Source organism: Loxodonta africana, chromosome 2, assembly GCF_030014295.1.
Source record: "Loxodonta africana isolate mLoxAfr1 chromosome 2, mLoxAfr1.hap2, whole genome shotgun sequence".
NCBI classification, from domain to species: Eukaryota; Metazoa; Chordata; class Mammalia; order Proboscidea; family Elephantidae; genus Loxodonta; species Loxodonta africana.
This window is the reverse complement of record NC_087343.1, coordinates 173468451-173484624: the sequence shown is the minus strand read 5'-3', so window position 1 is coordinate 173484624 and position 16174 is coordinate 173468451. Positions and strand designations below refer to the sequence as shown.

The 16174-nt window shown below is 36.5% G+C and overlaps 1 protein-coding gene across 2 annotated transcripts in view; it reads left to right on the top strand.

The window, feature by feature from the left end:
- SOX30 (SRY-box transcription factor 30) overlaps window positions 1-15807 on the top strand; it is a 55328-nt gene extending 39521 nt beyond the window's left edge. Inside the window, exon 5 of one of the 2 annotated variants that reach the window (XM_010592181.3) lies at window positions 14250-15807. In XM_010592181.3, the coding sequence (XP_010590483.3) occupies window positions 14250-14631 (382 nt within the window). In that variant the 3' untranslated portion in view covers window positions 14632-15807. The remainder of the gene's footprint in view (window positions 1-14249) is intronic. The other variant, XM_064278899.1, reaches the window with a different exon arrangement.
- Window positions 15808-16174: the final 367 nt, after the last annotated feature.

Here is a 16174-nt window from a genome sequence, read left to right as displayed (position 1 = left end):
ATAACTCTTCTGGTCTTCAGTCATTAGTGCTCAGTACATCAAATTTATTCTTGAGGTGGTCCCTAACTTCAGATGGGATATACTCAAGATTGTAATTTGGCTCTCATGGATTTGATTTTACTTTTATTCAGCTTCAGCTTGAATTTTCATATGAGAAAGTGATAATCTATTCTGCATTTGGCTCCTGGCCTTGTTCTGACTGATGATATTAGGCTTCTCCATTGTGTCTTTCCACAAATGTGGTCAATTTGATTCCTGTGTATTCCATCCAGGGAAGTCCTTGTGTATAGTAACTGTTTACGTTGTTTAAAAAAGGTATTTCCAATGAATAGGTCTTTGGTCTTGCAAAATTCTATCATGTGATGTCTAGTGTCATTTTGGTCACCAAGGCCATAGTTTCCAACTACTGGATCCTTCTTCACTTCTAACTTTTCAATTCCAATCACCAGTACTTATCAATTAATCTTGATAGCATGTTTTATCAATTTCAAACTGGAGAAGTTGGTAAAAATCTTTAATTTCTTCATCTTTGACATTAGTGGTTGGTGTGTAAATTTGAATAACAGTCTTATTAAAATGGTCTTCCTTATAGGTCTATGGATATTATCTTATCACTGACAGCACTGTACTTCAAGACAGATCTCAAAATTTATTTTTTGACAACAAATGTGATACTGTTTCTCTTTAGTTGGTCATTGCTGGCATAGTAGACCACATGATTGTCCTATTCAAAATGGCCAGTCCTTTTCCCAAATGCCTAGGATATCTCTTTCAAGTGTTCCTTTTCATTTTTAAGAGATTCCAGTGTTCTCTGATTAATACTTTGTACATTCCACGTTCCAATTATTAATGGATGTTTGCTGCTGTTTCTTCTCACTTTGAGTCTTTGACAGCAGCAAATGAAGATTCCAAAAGCTTTACTCCTTCTACATCATTAAGGTTGACTCCACTTTGAGGAGGCAGCTCTTCCCAGTCATATTTTGAGTGTCTTTCTACCTGAGGGCCTCATTTCCCAGAACTAAATCAGACAATGTTGTGCTGCTCTCCACAAAATTTTCACTGGCTTTTTTTTCCCCCCAGAAGAGGATTGCCAGGTATTTCTTCCTAGTCTGTCTTAATCTGGAGGCTCCACTGAAATCTCCCCTCTGTGGGTTACCCTGTTGTTATTTATGGTATCAGTGGCATAGTTTTCAGCATCACAGCAACACACAAGATACCACAGTATGACAAACTGACAGACAAATGGTGGGATATTCCCATACCCCACTTTAAATAATGGATAGATCAACATTCATCCTGTAATGGATAAAGATCAATAAGAAAATAGAAGATGTGAACAACATTAGACCTAACGGACATATATAGAACACTCTACCCAACAGCAGCAGAATACATTTTCTTCTCAAGTGCACCATGGAACATTTTCTAAGATAGACCATATGTTAGGTCACAAAGTAAGCATCAATAAATTTTAAAAGACTGAACTCATAAAAGGGGTCCTCTCCAACAGCAGTGGAATGAAATTAGAAATCAATAATAGAAAAACAGAAAATGCACAAATACGTATAAATTAGCACACTCTTAATAACCAATGAGTCAAAAAGAAATCACAATGGAAACAAGAAAATACCTTGAGATACATAAAAATAAAATACAACATAGCAGAACTTGGAAGTAGGGAAAACAGTGCTCAGAGGAAAATTTATAGCTATCAATGCATACATTAAAAAGAAAGATCTCAAATCAACAACTTAACTTTATACCTTAAACCCCAAAAAACATATTGCTGCCAAGTCGATTCTGATTCATAGCGACCCTATAGGGCAGAGTAGAACTGCCCCATAGGGTTTCCAAGAAGTGGATCCGAACTGCCAACCTTATGGTTAGCAGCTGAGCTCTTAACCACTGCACCACCAGGGCTTAGGAGCTAGAAAAAAAGAAGAGTATGAAAAAACCTCCAAGGTAGCTGAAGGAAGGAAATAATAAAAATTAAAGCAGAGATAAATGAAATAAAGAATAGAAAAAGAGAATCAACAAGACCAAAAGTAGATTCCTTGAAATGATCAAAAAATTCACAAACCTTTAGCTAGAATGACAAAAAAAAACAAGATTCACTTACTAAAATCAGAAGTGAAAGTGGGGACATTATTACTGACCTTGCAGAAATGAAAAAAAGGATTAAAAGAGAATACTATGAACAACTGTCTGCCAACAAGCTAGATAACCTAGATGAAATGGACAAATCCCTATAAACATACAAATTACCAATATTGACCCAAGAAAAAAATAGAAGATCTTAACATACATTTTAACAAGTGAAGATACTGAATCAGTAATCAAAAGTCTCCCAACAAAGAAAAGCCCAGAGCCAGATGGCTTCAGTGGTGAGCTTTTCCATATATTTAAAGAATATACACCAATTCTTTTTTAATTATTTTGAAAAATAGAAATGGAGGGAACACTTCCTATCACATTCTTTGAGCCAGATAAAGACACCAAAAGAAAAGATTAGAGCAATATAACTTGTGAATATAGATGCAAGGTACTAGCAAACCAAATTTAGCAGCATATTAAAAAGATTACATACCATGACCAACTGTGATTTATTCTAGGGCAGAAAGGGTGGTTTAACACTTGAAAATTAATTGATATAACGTATGATATTAATAGAATGAAGGGGAAAACACACATGCATAATCATCTCAGTTGATGTAGAAAAAACATTTGACAAAATCCCACATTCTTTCATTGTAAAACACTCAAACTGGGAATAGAAGGGAACTTCCTTAACATGACAAAGGACCTTTATGAAAATCCAGAGCTAACATGATACTCAATGGTAAAAGACTGAAAGCCTTCCCCCAAAAGTCAGGAACAAGACAAGGATGCCCACTTTTATCACTTCTGTTCAACATGTACTATAAATTCTAGCCAGAGAAATGAGGCGAGAAAAAGAAATAAAAGGTAACCAAATAGGAAAGAAAGAAGTAAAACTATTTCTGTTAACAGATGACACAATCCTATATATGGAAAATCCGAAAGAATCCACAAAAATTATTAGACCCGACAACTGAATTCAGCAAAGTACAAGATCAATACACAAAAATCAGTACATTTCTATACACTTGCAATGAAAAATCCAAAAGGGAAATTAAGAAAACAATTCTATTTACAAATCCATCAAAAAGAATTAAGTACCTAGCAATAAATTCAACCAAGGAGATATGAGACTTGTATGCTGAAAACCACAAAACATCCTTGAAAGATATTAAAGAAGATCTAAATTAGTGGAAAAACAACTGTATTTATGGATTGGAAGAGTTAATATTGATAAGATCACAGTACTTCCCAAAGTGTTCAACAGATTCAATGTAATCCCTCTTGAAAGTTCCAATGCACTGTTTTACTCCAGAGATTGAAAAGCTGTTCCTAAAATTCATATGGAATTGCAGGGGACCTTAAATAGCCAAATAATCTTGAAAAAGAACAAAGTCAAAGGACTTGCTTGTTTTGATTTCAACACTTACTACAAAGATACAGTATCAAAACAGTGTGGTACTGGCATAAGGGTAGACATATAGATCAATGGAATAGAATCGAGAGTCCAGAAATAAACCCATAAATCTATGGCCAATTGATTTTCAACAGATGTGCCAAGACCATTCAATGGGGAAAGAATGTTTTTTTAATGAATGATGCTGGGACAACTGGATATCCACCTGTAAAAGAAGTTGAACCCTTACTTCACACTATATACAAAAATCAACTCAAAATGGATCAAAGAGCTAAAACCATAAAACTCTTAAAAGAAGACAGGGGTAAATCTTTAGAACCTTGAATTTGTCAGTGAGTTCTTAGATATAACACAAAAAGCACAAGCAACAAAAGAGATAAATTGGACTTCATCAAAATGAAAGTGAAAAGAAAACTTGCAGAATGGGAGATAATATTTTCAAATCATATATCTGATAAGGGACTTGTATCTAGAACATACAAAGAACTCTCAGAACTCAACCATAAAAAGACATGTAACCCAATTTTAAGATGCTCAGAGACTCCAAATAGACAATTCTTCAAAAAAGATATGGCCAGTATCTTATATGGCCAGTAACCACATGAAAAAGTGCTCAACATTATTTAAAAAAAAAAAAAAAGCTGCCATCAAGTTGATTGCAACACATGGTGACCCCCTATGTGTCAGAGTAGAACTGTGCTCCACTGAGTTTTCAATAGCCAATTTTCCAGAACTGTATCATGAGGACTTTCTTCCAAGGTGCCTCTAGGTGGACTAGCATGTTAACCATTTGCACCGCGCAGGGACTCCTTGTTAGTCATTAAAAAAAAAAAAAAAAAAAACTTTTAGGGAAATTAAAATCAAAACCACAGTGAGATACTATTCCACACCCATTAGTATGGCTATAATAAAAAAGACAGATAGTAACAAGTTGGCGAGAATGTGGAGATATCTGAACTCTCATACATTGCTGGTGGGAATGAAAAATGGTGCAGCCACTTCAGAAAAAGTTTGGCATTTTCTGAAACTTTTAAACACAGTATTACCATATGACCCAGCAATTCCAAATTCCACTTCTGGATATATACTAAAGAGAATCGAAAACATATGATTAAACAAAAACTTGTAAATAAAGGTTCATATCAGCATTGTTCATAACATTCAAAACACGAAAACAACCCAAATGCCCACCAACTGATGAATATATGAACCCACACACTCACACACCACAGTAAAATTGTGTATTTTAGGGAATTTATGGACTTTCTTGGAGCTTTTCAAAAAGGGATGTTGCCCTAGATCAAACCTCATAGTCTAAACAATAAAAAGAACGACCTAAGTCTCAAAAATTTAAAGGGAATGGAATTCAAAGGAAGGAGCTACATTCAGCACCTTACTGGCAAATGTTAAGATAGAGCAATTGGTCTGTCGGATGCTGGTTTTGGGGGGAGTGGATCTTTGCTGGAGACTTGTCAGATGATGATACAGAATACAGCAAGCATTTCAACTACATTCTTCCACATCTGTACTGTTGCCCACTCCATGCAGCCTTCTAATTTTGGTTTGTAAGCTGCAAACCCTGGTGGCATAGTGGTTAAGTGCTATGGCTGCCAACCAAAAGATCGGCAGTTCAAATCCACCAGGCGGTGCTTGGAAAACCTATGGGGCAGTACTACTCTGTCCTATAGGGTCGCTATGAGTTGGAATCCACTCAGTGGCAGTGGGTTTTTAAGCTGCAAATGAGGACAAGAATACATGTGGCAAGTTCTTCTAGAAGTAGGCTAAGACCTCAGAGAACAAGAAAGCTACCTCTGATCCTAACTGCCAGAAAGTGAAAAGGAGAAGTAAAGCCATCCATATAAACAGAAGAAGTACACAAGCTCCTATTTGGAGTCTGCAGGATGGACTTTATCGTTTTAAGCAGTTGCATATATGCAATTTATCATTTTAAGCAATTCAGATTCTAAATTATGTACGGTTTCTTTTAGGATTGATACAAAACTAAAATTTAAATTGAACCTGAGTTAGTTTCCTACTACTATTGTAACACATTACCACAAACTTAGTGGCTTAAACAATATAAATTTATTATCCTACAGTTGTGGAAGTCAGAAGTCTGAAATGTGCTTCTGGGTTGTATTAGTTTCCTACAGCTGCTATAACAAATTACCACAAACTTGGTGAGTTAAAGCACAGAAATTTATTCTCTCACGTTTCTGGAGGCTAGAAGTTCTAAATCGAGGAGTCAGCAGGCCCGTGCTCCCTCTGAAGGCTCTAGGGAAGAATCCTTCCTTGTCTTTTCTTAGCACCTGGTGGCTCCCAGCAATCCTTGATGTCCTTTAGTTTATGGCTACATCACTCCAGTCTCTGCCTGTCATCACATGGCCTTCTTCCTTCTTCCTTGTGTGTGTGTCTCCTCTTATAAGGACAACAGTCATTGGATTCAGGGTCCAATTTAATACAGTATTTCCTCATCTTAACTAGTTACATCTGCAAAGATCCTATTTCCAAGTAAGATCACATTCTGAGATTTGGGATAGACGTCAGTTTTGGGAGGACATTGTTCAACATACCGTTGTTAGCTGCCATCAAGTTGGTTCCAACTCATAGTGACCCTATGTACAGCAGAATGAAGCACTGCCCAGTGCTGTGCCATCGTCACAATCATTGTTATGCTTGAATCCATTGTTGCAGCCCCTATGTCCATCCATCTCGTTGAGGGTCTTCCTTTTTTTCACTGACCCTGTACTTTACCAAGCATGATGTCCTTCTACAGGGACTGGTCCCTCCTGATAACGTGTCCAAAGTATGTGAGATAAAGTCTCACCATTCATGCTTCTAAGGAGCGTCTGGCTGTACTTCTTCCAAGACAAATTTGTTCATTTTTCTGACAGTCCGTGGTATATTCAATATTCTTCACCAACACCGTAATTCAAAGGCATCAATTCTTCTTCGGTCTTCCTTATTCATTGTCCAGCTTTTGCATGCATATGACACAATTGAAAACACCATGGCTTGGGACAGGCATGTCTTAGTCCTTAAAGTGACATCTTTGCTTTTTAACACTTCAAAGAGGGCTTTTGCAACAGATTTGCCTAATACAATGCATCTTTTGATTTCTTGACTGCAGCTTCCTTAGGCATTGATTGTGGATTCAAGTAAAATGAAATCCTTGACAACTTCAGTCTTTTCTCCGTTTATCATGATGTTGCTTATCGGTCCAGTTGTGAGGATTTTTGCTTTCTTTATGTTGAGATACGGTCCATACTGAATGCTGTAGTGTTTGATCTTCATCAGTAAGTGCTTCAAGTCCTCAGACCCACTACATGGGCTAAAATCAAGTTGTGGGTAGGACTGTGTTTTTTCTGGAAGCTATAGATGAGAATCTGGTTTTTTTTTTTTTGCCTTTTCCAGGTTCTAGAGACCACCTGCATTCCTTGGCTTGTGGTTCTACCCCCAAATCGATCTTACCTCTGTTTCTATTGTCGCATCTCCTTCTCTGCCTCTGACACTCTCCTGCCTCCCTCTTATAAGGACCCTGGTGATTGCATTTGGGCCCACCCCAATAATCCGGGATAATCTTTCCGTTTCAAGATCTTTAGTTTATTCACATCTGCAAAATCTCCTTTAGAAATCATAGTTTGCCAGGTAAAATAACATAGTCATACGTTCAGGGATTAGGATATTTTGGGGAGCCATTATTCTATTTACCATAGAACCCTGGTTGTATTTCAAGTCCATTGAACTAGGCATGCTTAATTTTGTGCATTTCTATTTATAGGAATGTTTAAAGATAGTATTAAAAGCATAGATCTTTAAAGAGGTCGTAATACTGTACTTTGTGATTTTCACATTCCGAGATACATTCAGCACTTGTCCATGGCACCTATTTGCTGGACTGTGTACGATACTCAGAGTTCCTGGGTGGCGCAAAAGGTTAACATCCTCTACTGCTAACCAAAAGATTGGAGGTTCAAGTCCAGCCAGAGGTGCCTTAGAAGAAAGCCATGGCGATCTAATTCCAAAAAATCAGCCATAAAAAACCCTACAGGTAACAGTTCTACTGTGACACACATGGAGCTTAACACACAAGTTGGAGACAACTTGATGGCAACTGGTTTTGTGGCATAACAACTCACCAGCTTTCGAAAGTTATCGATTGCCTTTCCCTGAGCTCTTTACTAACCCAATAGCTACAGGCCCATGGTTCAGGATACATTTCGTTTTGGAACAAAATAAGACAACACAAACTCTTAACTCTGTAGGTCAGAGCACTTCAGGTTAATGCAAGGGGAAGAAGGAATGCCCAGATCCGTGTGTGGTCATTTTGTACCTGCATATCCCAGGATGCTGGGCATTCTCAGAGAAGGGAAATGGAGTCCCTGACACACTTAGGCAGCCCCTTCTGGGGCTGAAGGTGACCATGCTGCCAACTGCAGTAGAGCAATTATATCAAGAGCAACAAGCAAAGGACTGAATCCTGAAGAGAATATAGGGAAAGAATAGAGGGGAAGCTTGCTGATTATCATCCAATAACCAGTTGGTGTTTAATTTTCCTTGGTTGTCTCAAAATTGTCGTTTTACAATTGGTTGTATAAATCAGGACCAAGCAAGGTATACATCATAGAAGGGAAGCTTGCTTTTTTATCTCTCATGAATATTTTATTTTGGTTTTATTTACCATTTTGTTATGGAATTTTTTATATACAAAAGCAAGGGAACAGTATAATGAATCCCCACGCACTCATCACCCAGCTTCAACAATTATCAACATTTTTGCTATCCTTGGTTCATCTGTTTCCCCCTACTTTTTAAGGGGGAGGGTTTTGAGGATTTTAAAGTGAATCACTGACATTTAATTTCACCTGTAAACATATCACTATGTATATTTACTAGTTAAGGACTTGAAAAAATGATCACCTACCATTCATTAAAAATGAATAATTCCTGATTATCACCCGATAACCAGTTTGTGTTTAATTTTCCTTGGTTGTCTTGAACTGTCTTTACAATTCAGGACCAAGCAAGGCACACACATTGGCTTTAATTATGTATCTTAAGCCTCTTTTACTCTACAACAGTTCCTTATCTTTTATTATTATTATTTTTTAATGTCATGTATTTATTGAAGAAATGAGGAATTATCCACATCCTGGATTTGGCTTAGTATATCCTTGTAGTATTATGTAATATATTCCCCTATCACCCATTTTTCCTGTGAGAAGTGGTAGTTAGATCTGGAAGCTCAATTAGATTCAGATCCAATTTCTTTTATTTTTTGGCAATTATACCTCAAAGATGGTGCTGTGTACTTTGTATTATATTACAACAGGGGTACATAAAATCTGTTTTTCTATATTATAGTAATTTTTAAGAATGATTGTGGGTTCAGGTGTTATCAGCCTGATTATAAGTTTCCCATCAACCTTTTACTTAAAGCAATATTTCTCAATTCTTGACTGCACAGTAGCATCACTTGAAGGGCTTAAAAAAAAAAAATGCCCAGCCCTACCCCAGGTTAAGTAAATCAGAATCTTTGGGGTAGGGCCTGGGCAACAGCATTCATTAAAATTTTTCCCAATCAAAGTTCTGATTCATGCTACAACATGAATGAACCTTGAATACATTACAGTGAGTGAAATAAGATCATCACAAAAGGACAAATACTGTATGATCTTGCTAATATGAAGTATACTGAAAAGGTAAATATATAGAAGTTAGAGTTTAATAGTAGTTACCAGGGGAGGAAGGAAGAGGGGGTGGGGCTAGGGGAGGAGATACTGTTTAGGAAGCACTGAGTTTTTTTTTTTTTCTTGTGGGGATGAAAAATTTGGCAAAGGACGTTGGTGATGATTGCACAATGATTGATGTAATTGATCTCACTGAATTGTATACATGAAAAATGTTGAATTGGCAAATGTGGTGCTATCTATCTATATAAATTTATTTTTTGTTGATGTTGTTGAAAATGTACACAACAAAACATACCCTAATTCAACCCAACCCCAGTGCCGTCGAGTTGATTCCGACTCATAGCGACCCTATAGGACAGAGTAGAACTGCCCCATAGAGTTTCCAAGGAGCGCCTGGTGGATTCGAACTGCCCTAATTCAAAAATTTCGAAAATACAGTTCAGTGACATTGATCACATTCTTTGAGTTGTGCAACTATCCTTACCCTCCTTTTCTGAGCTATTCCTTTACCATTAACATGAGCTGTTTATATTGTTACAAGAATTAAAAAAAAAAAAAAGTTTTCCCAGGTGATTCTAATAATCATCTAAGGTTGAGAAATACCAACCTAATGATTTTAGTAGCTTAGTCTAAATCCATGGAATTGTAAAATGATGATTTTCTGATTTGATATTTCGTCTTAATTTATTAGCTAGAATTCTTTTATGAAGAAAAACACTCCCTTGTCAATTATTTGTTATTCTGAAGTACAGGAAGGGCAGGATAAATACTTGAATCTTTCCCCTTATCAATGAGTTCAATGAGCTTTATTTTGTTTGGGGAGTATCATTATGAACAAGTGGATTTTTATAGGTTTGATGTGTTTTAGTACATTGCAGTCATTATTTATTTACTATTTTTTAGATGCTCAAATTATCCCTTTTTTGACCAGGTGGCTATATATTGGTTCATGTGTCCTTAATCTTTGATAACGTTTTTGCTTTCTGGCACAATATGTCCCAGGCTCATCTTGTTCATTATCTATCTGAGACTCGGTTAGATATCCCAGACCTGGACCATTTTACCCAGAAGCCCTATTTCCTGTTGGTGAGGGTGGTATTTAGAAACCACATTTTGGGAAATAGGGATGCTTATTGCTTATGAATTAACATAGTGTCTAGTCATTTCAGTGAAATATGTTAGAAAATATGTATTTTCTTAAAAACAGGAAAAGAAATTAAGTTTATATTGATATTTCCGAAATAATTTTAATAATGCAGAATTTTAAATTAAGTTGTTTGATTTTATATTATATACTTGTATCTTTTCCCTCAAGCTAAACTCTTGGTTCCTAATGATAACAGCATAATTACTTATTTATTTTATCCTACTCTACATTTTTTTTCTATATTTATATATATATTTGTATATATGTATGTATGTATGTGTAGAGAGAGAATAGTTCCAGGACAACAATATCAATAGTTTCAAAGCAGCAATATCACTAGCAATAATACTACTTAAGTTTAAGATTTGTTTATGATCCTTTTCTCTTTAGGATATATCTTACCAGGAAGATACAATAAAAATACTAGATATAAATTATCTTGAAATAATTCTCTGTGTAGTTAACTTACTACAACTTGATATAAACTTAGGTTCATTTGTTTCTATTTGCTTTCAATTATTGTTGTTATAGTTGTTAGGTGCCATTGAGTCGGTTCCAACTCAGAGTGGCCCTACACCATCCTCATGATCATTGTTATGCTTGAGCCTATTGTTGCAGACACAGTGTCAATCCATCTTGCTGAGCGTCTTCCTCTTTTTCGCTGACCCTCCACTTTACCAAACATGATGTCCTTCTTTAGGGACTGGTCCCTCCTGATAACCTGTCCAAAGTACATGAGACCAAGTCTCTCCATGCTTGCTTCTAAAGAACATTCTGGCTGTACTGCTTCCAAGACAGACTTGTTCATTCTTCTGACAGTCCATGGTATATTCAGTATTCTTTGCCAACACCATGACTCAAAGGCGTCAATTCTTCGGTCTTCCTTATTCACTGTCTAGCTTTTACATGTATGTGAGGTGATTGAAAACACCATGGCTTGGGTCAGGCATTTCTTTATCCTTAAAGTGACATCTTTGGTTTTTAACACTTTAAAGAGGCCTTTTGCAAAAGATTTGCCCAATGCAGTGTGTTGCTTGACTGTTGCTTCCATGGGTGTTGATAGTGGATCCAAGTAAAATGAAATCTGTGACAACTTCGGTCTTTTCTCATTTATCATGATGTTGCTTATTGGTCCAGTTGTGAGGATATTTGTTTTCTTTCAATTATTAAGCATTTTTTAGATTAAATTTGTTTTAAAATTGTGTACAGTATTTACATGATTTCAAAGTAAAAACCATAATACAAGATACGTTCAGAAAGCTAGCTTCTATCCCTGTCTCTTTCGTACTTCGTTACCATCCCATATAGGTAGCCATTTTTATTAGAATTTATTCTACCTTTGCATTCTTTAGAAAATAAAAGCAAAATGTACAAATATGTGTGCTGTTATGAATAAATCATTTAATATGGAATTTCTTGTAAGACTTACATTGAAATGGTGCTTTTAGCTGTCAGAGTACTCTTACATATCCTTTCCTGAGCTCTTCATGACAGACCTGTGAAGTTGGTAAAACAGGCAATATTATTCTGTAAAACAGGCAATATTATTCTGGTTTTAAATAAGAAGGACCCAAGGCTCAGATAAATTATGATTTACTTAAAGTTACCAGGTTTGTACATGGTGCAACTGGAACTAGTGCCCAGTTAGTGTGGCCTGATGGTTAGAACAAGTTCTGGAGTTGGAGTGCCTGATCCTGTTTTACGATTTACTTACTTAACCTCTTTAAGGCTCTGTTCCCTATCTGTAAAGTGGAGCTATTTATAGTGTCTATCTCATAGGGTTGTTCAGAGGAGCAATCGAGACAACATATAAACTCCTTAGCCCAATGTCTAGAAAACATAGTAAATGATTATTACATGTTGGCTGATATTATTATTCTGATAATTCTAATTGATGCTTTTCTCACTACACCATGATGCTTCTATAGTTTCATCCGTGTGACCTTCTAGGATCACCCTTGTCTTAATTGGTCCTTTTGTTCTCTGGACATAACACTAACTTGTCTTTACCACATCTGTATGGTGATATGATGCTGGCCTTATAGATTTTAGCACGTTTAGTACATACCTAGATTTCTTTTTTTTTTTTTAATTCTTCACCAAACCTTGCATAGTATCTTGCATGCATTGAGTCCTAAAAAATTGTTTACTGAGGGAATTACTTCTAGCTGACGTGAGGGCCTTATGGATGAAATAGGTGTGAGTATCCTCCTTAAAAAATCTGTGGAATTCAAAGGATAAGGAGGCCTACAGGTGGGGGAGGTTGTATGAGCAAAGTCATAGGAGCTGGAAGCACAACATATTCAGGACACACGTATTGAATTAAAAGTGCCTGAATTTGGCAAAGGATATCGGATGGTTGCACAACATGATTGATCTCAATGAATTGTATACATGAAAAATGTTAAATTGGCAAATGCCATATTATATATAGGAGCCCTGGTTGCACAGCGGTTAAGCACTTAGCTGCTAACCAAAAGGTCAGCGGCTCAAACCCACCAGCTGCTCTGCAAGAGAAAGATGTGGAAGTCTGCATTACTACCCAGCAAACCCTACGGGGAAAGTTTTACTCTGTCATATCAGGTCACTGTGGAGAGCTGGGGGCGCAGTGGTTAAGAGCTTGGCTGCTTACCAAAAGGTTGGCAGTTCGAATCCATCAGCTGCTACTTGGAAATTCTATCTGGCAGCTATGCTGTGTCCTATAGGGTTGCTATGAGTCAGAATAGACTCCAAGGCAATAGGTTTGGGTTTTGGTATGCTATCTATATATTTTTACAACAATAGAAAAATGCCTGAATTAGGATGTATCATAGGAAGGAAAACCTAAAAAATTTTAGAAACTTTGACTTTGGGAAGGTACCTAGCGCTTAAAGATTTGGGTGTGGGACACCAAACCATTGAAGACACCTCATGTTATCAGACAGTTTGAGATAATAGTCTAATATTCAATCATACTTATGTTTTTAAAGGTCAGGAAACACAGTTGACTTTTTTTTTTTAAATGGGAGTATGAATATTCAACTTGGCATGGTCTTTTATAATGAACATGACCATTATGTTTATATTATCTGTCACTAGGTGGAGTCTCTGAGCCCAGGGAACTTTTGACTGAACTTTTCTATACCTCCTTTTGGGATTCCTGTTTCGTGCCTTTGAAGGGGAGGATAATATTGTTTTGTTTTGTTTTTTTAAACCATTGATGAATGGGTTTGAATGTCAGCATTTTGGGATTTGTTTTTTTTTTTAATCACCAATTTATAAAACAGCAAAGTAATCTTTTTCTTTCTTCAAATTCTTGGCCTCCAAAATGAAATTTGGAAATGACCCTTAAAACCACAGTTTAATATCGATCAGTTTTGCTCTTTCTGCTGGTAAGAGTGTTTTCAACTCTATTATTGAATGGCAGTTGAAAAATTAAGTTGTCATCTTCTGTCCAGTAACCTCCTACCCCAATATTCAGAAACCCTTGATTTCAACCTATGCATTTTACCCCATGAGCTTCTTTTCAGATGCCAGCAAGAACAAATATTGCACTCCCCCCAAGTGTCTACTCTTAGCCTAGTAGAACACATGCCTGCATTTCCAAAACCTGTGAGGCATCATCATAGAAAGGCCGAGATTAGCAATTTTTCTTTATCGAGGCTGTCAAAAAGTAAGAAGCCTGAGGCTGATACTAGATAAGAGTCCTGGTGAGTATTTCAGTCACAAGCTTACTCTGCCACTTTAGTGTAGGTGGGGAAAAAGAGCAGATGAATGCATGAAGTGGTTGCAGAAAGAATCTTGGGAACTTTCCAGGCCCCAAAGAGGATGCAGTTAACTTGCTCAGGTAGTCTGTATGCAGCGTTATGTGGGCAAGGTCTGATCTAATTCCTTTTTTTATTTCTTTCTGCTGCAGCACGTGCCCTTATAGTCGGCCTCCTTTTGGCTATGGAAATTTTCCAAGTTCAATGCCAGAATGCCTTGGTTATTATGAAGACAGGTACCAAAAACATGAGGCTATCTTTTCAGCTTTAAATAGAGACTATCCTTTTAGAGACTACCCAGATGAACGCACACACAGTGAAGGTTCTCGGAGTTGTGAGAGCCTGGATGGGACCGCTTACTATAATAGTCATAGCCACAGTGGGGAAGAATACTTAAATCCCGTGCCTCAGCTGGACATTGGAGTCCTGGAGAATGTCTTCACAGCCCCAACGTCAACTCCCTCTAGCATCCAGCAAGTCAATGTCACTGACAGTGATGAGGAGGAAGAAGAAAAAGTGCTCAGGAATTTATAATTTTAAGACAAATATGCACAGAAAATAAACATTTCTTAAAATATATTTTGGGTCAGTTGGTGTGAGAAAAAAAGCCTAGAATGCTTTGCTAAGAGTTTTCAGCTGTGATTCAAGGAGTCAAAACCAAATGCAATTTTTATCTTCATAAAGTTTTGATTAGTGAAACGGGAGCCCTAATGTTTCATCATAAGAATATTTAAGATATGAGGTAATTTATTTTTATGACTGAAATTTGCATTCACGTGTATTATTATTACTTTATTTTGAAACGTGCAAAATACCAAATCCTCACAAGTTTATGTGAGGGGAAAGGGCATAGATTTGGTAAGACAAGTGTGATTTACATTTTATCTCAGGATACATTTATTGATTTTTCTTATATAATTTTTGTTTGGTGTTTCTGTAATACTTATGGATGTTGTCAGTTTTTATGTAATGTTTTGAAACTATTTTGATAACCTTTAGTAGTGCACAGAGACTCAGTTACTAAATTTAATTTACACTAAGGTGCAAATGTGTTTTAGTGGCACCTGGGTAATTCCTTCTGCTAAATTTAGTAATTTCTGTTCAGAAACCTTTTCATTATCTTTTCTGGGTATCTTTTTCCATTTGGTATATATTGTTCTATTTTTGTTATAATTAAATAAACAGATAAAATTGTCCTTGTTGGATGTTTTCTGTTGGGGGTAGAAATAAGCAAAAGAGTATTTGTTCATCTACGATTGGTTTCCATACCACGTGCAGATACTCATTTTGACCTAATAACCTCCAGAATTGCACAGGTCCTATTAGCTTGCAGGAGACTTAAAACTGTATCAATGAAGATGTGGTGCACGTATTCTGGTTCCATTTCCAAACTCTTTACCCATGTGTACATGTGACTTAAACACTCCCCAAAAGTAGAACTCTTCCAGATTTGGCTCAAGCAGCTGTCTTTATAACTATGGAGTTTATTTAAGGGCACATGGAATTTATTTACTTCACAGTGACAGAAAAAACAGACCCTATTTGTGATGTAACCTCTTGATAAGTGCCCACTTGTGGATGGAGAGGACCTTTTTAGAGCAGGATCAGGACCAGGACCATCAGAGTTCAGATCATGATAAAAGACAGATTTACAAGGTACAAAGTCAATTAATGATGGGAAATAGCCACAAACCAGTAGATTTTGCCTCAATGATCTGTATAGTTAACGAAGATTGAGACCTTGTTACTTAAAACTGCTTGGAAAATTATATATGGAAATCTGTTCTAAACTTCCAGCTTCTTCCTTTGTTAAACTTGTACTTTTCTCTTAAACAATTGTTGTTAATGTAATATACTTCATCGGCCCTGCACTTGTTGTACGTAACATTTCCTCTTCTCAATAAAAATTTATTTTCATATTTTATATTCTTTATTGCTCTGTGCAATGTTATTTCAATGTGGCTAAAGAACAAAGTGAATTTCTTGATTGATAGTTGTTAGATGCTGTCAAATCAGTTCCAACTCATAGCAACCCTATGTACAACAGAACAAAACACTGCTTGGTCTTGCACCATCC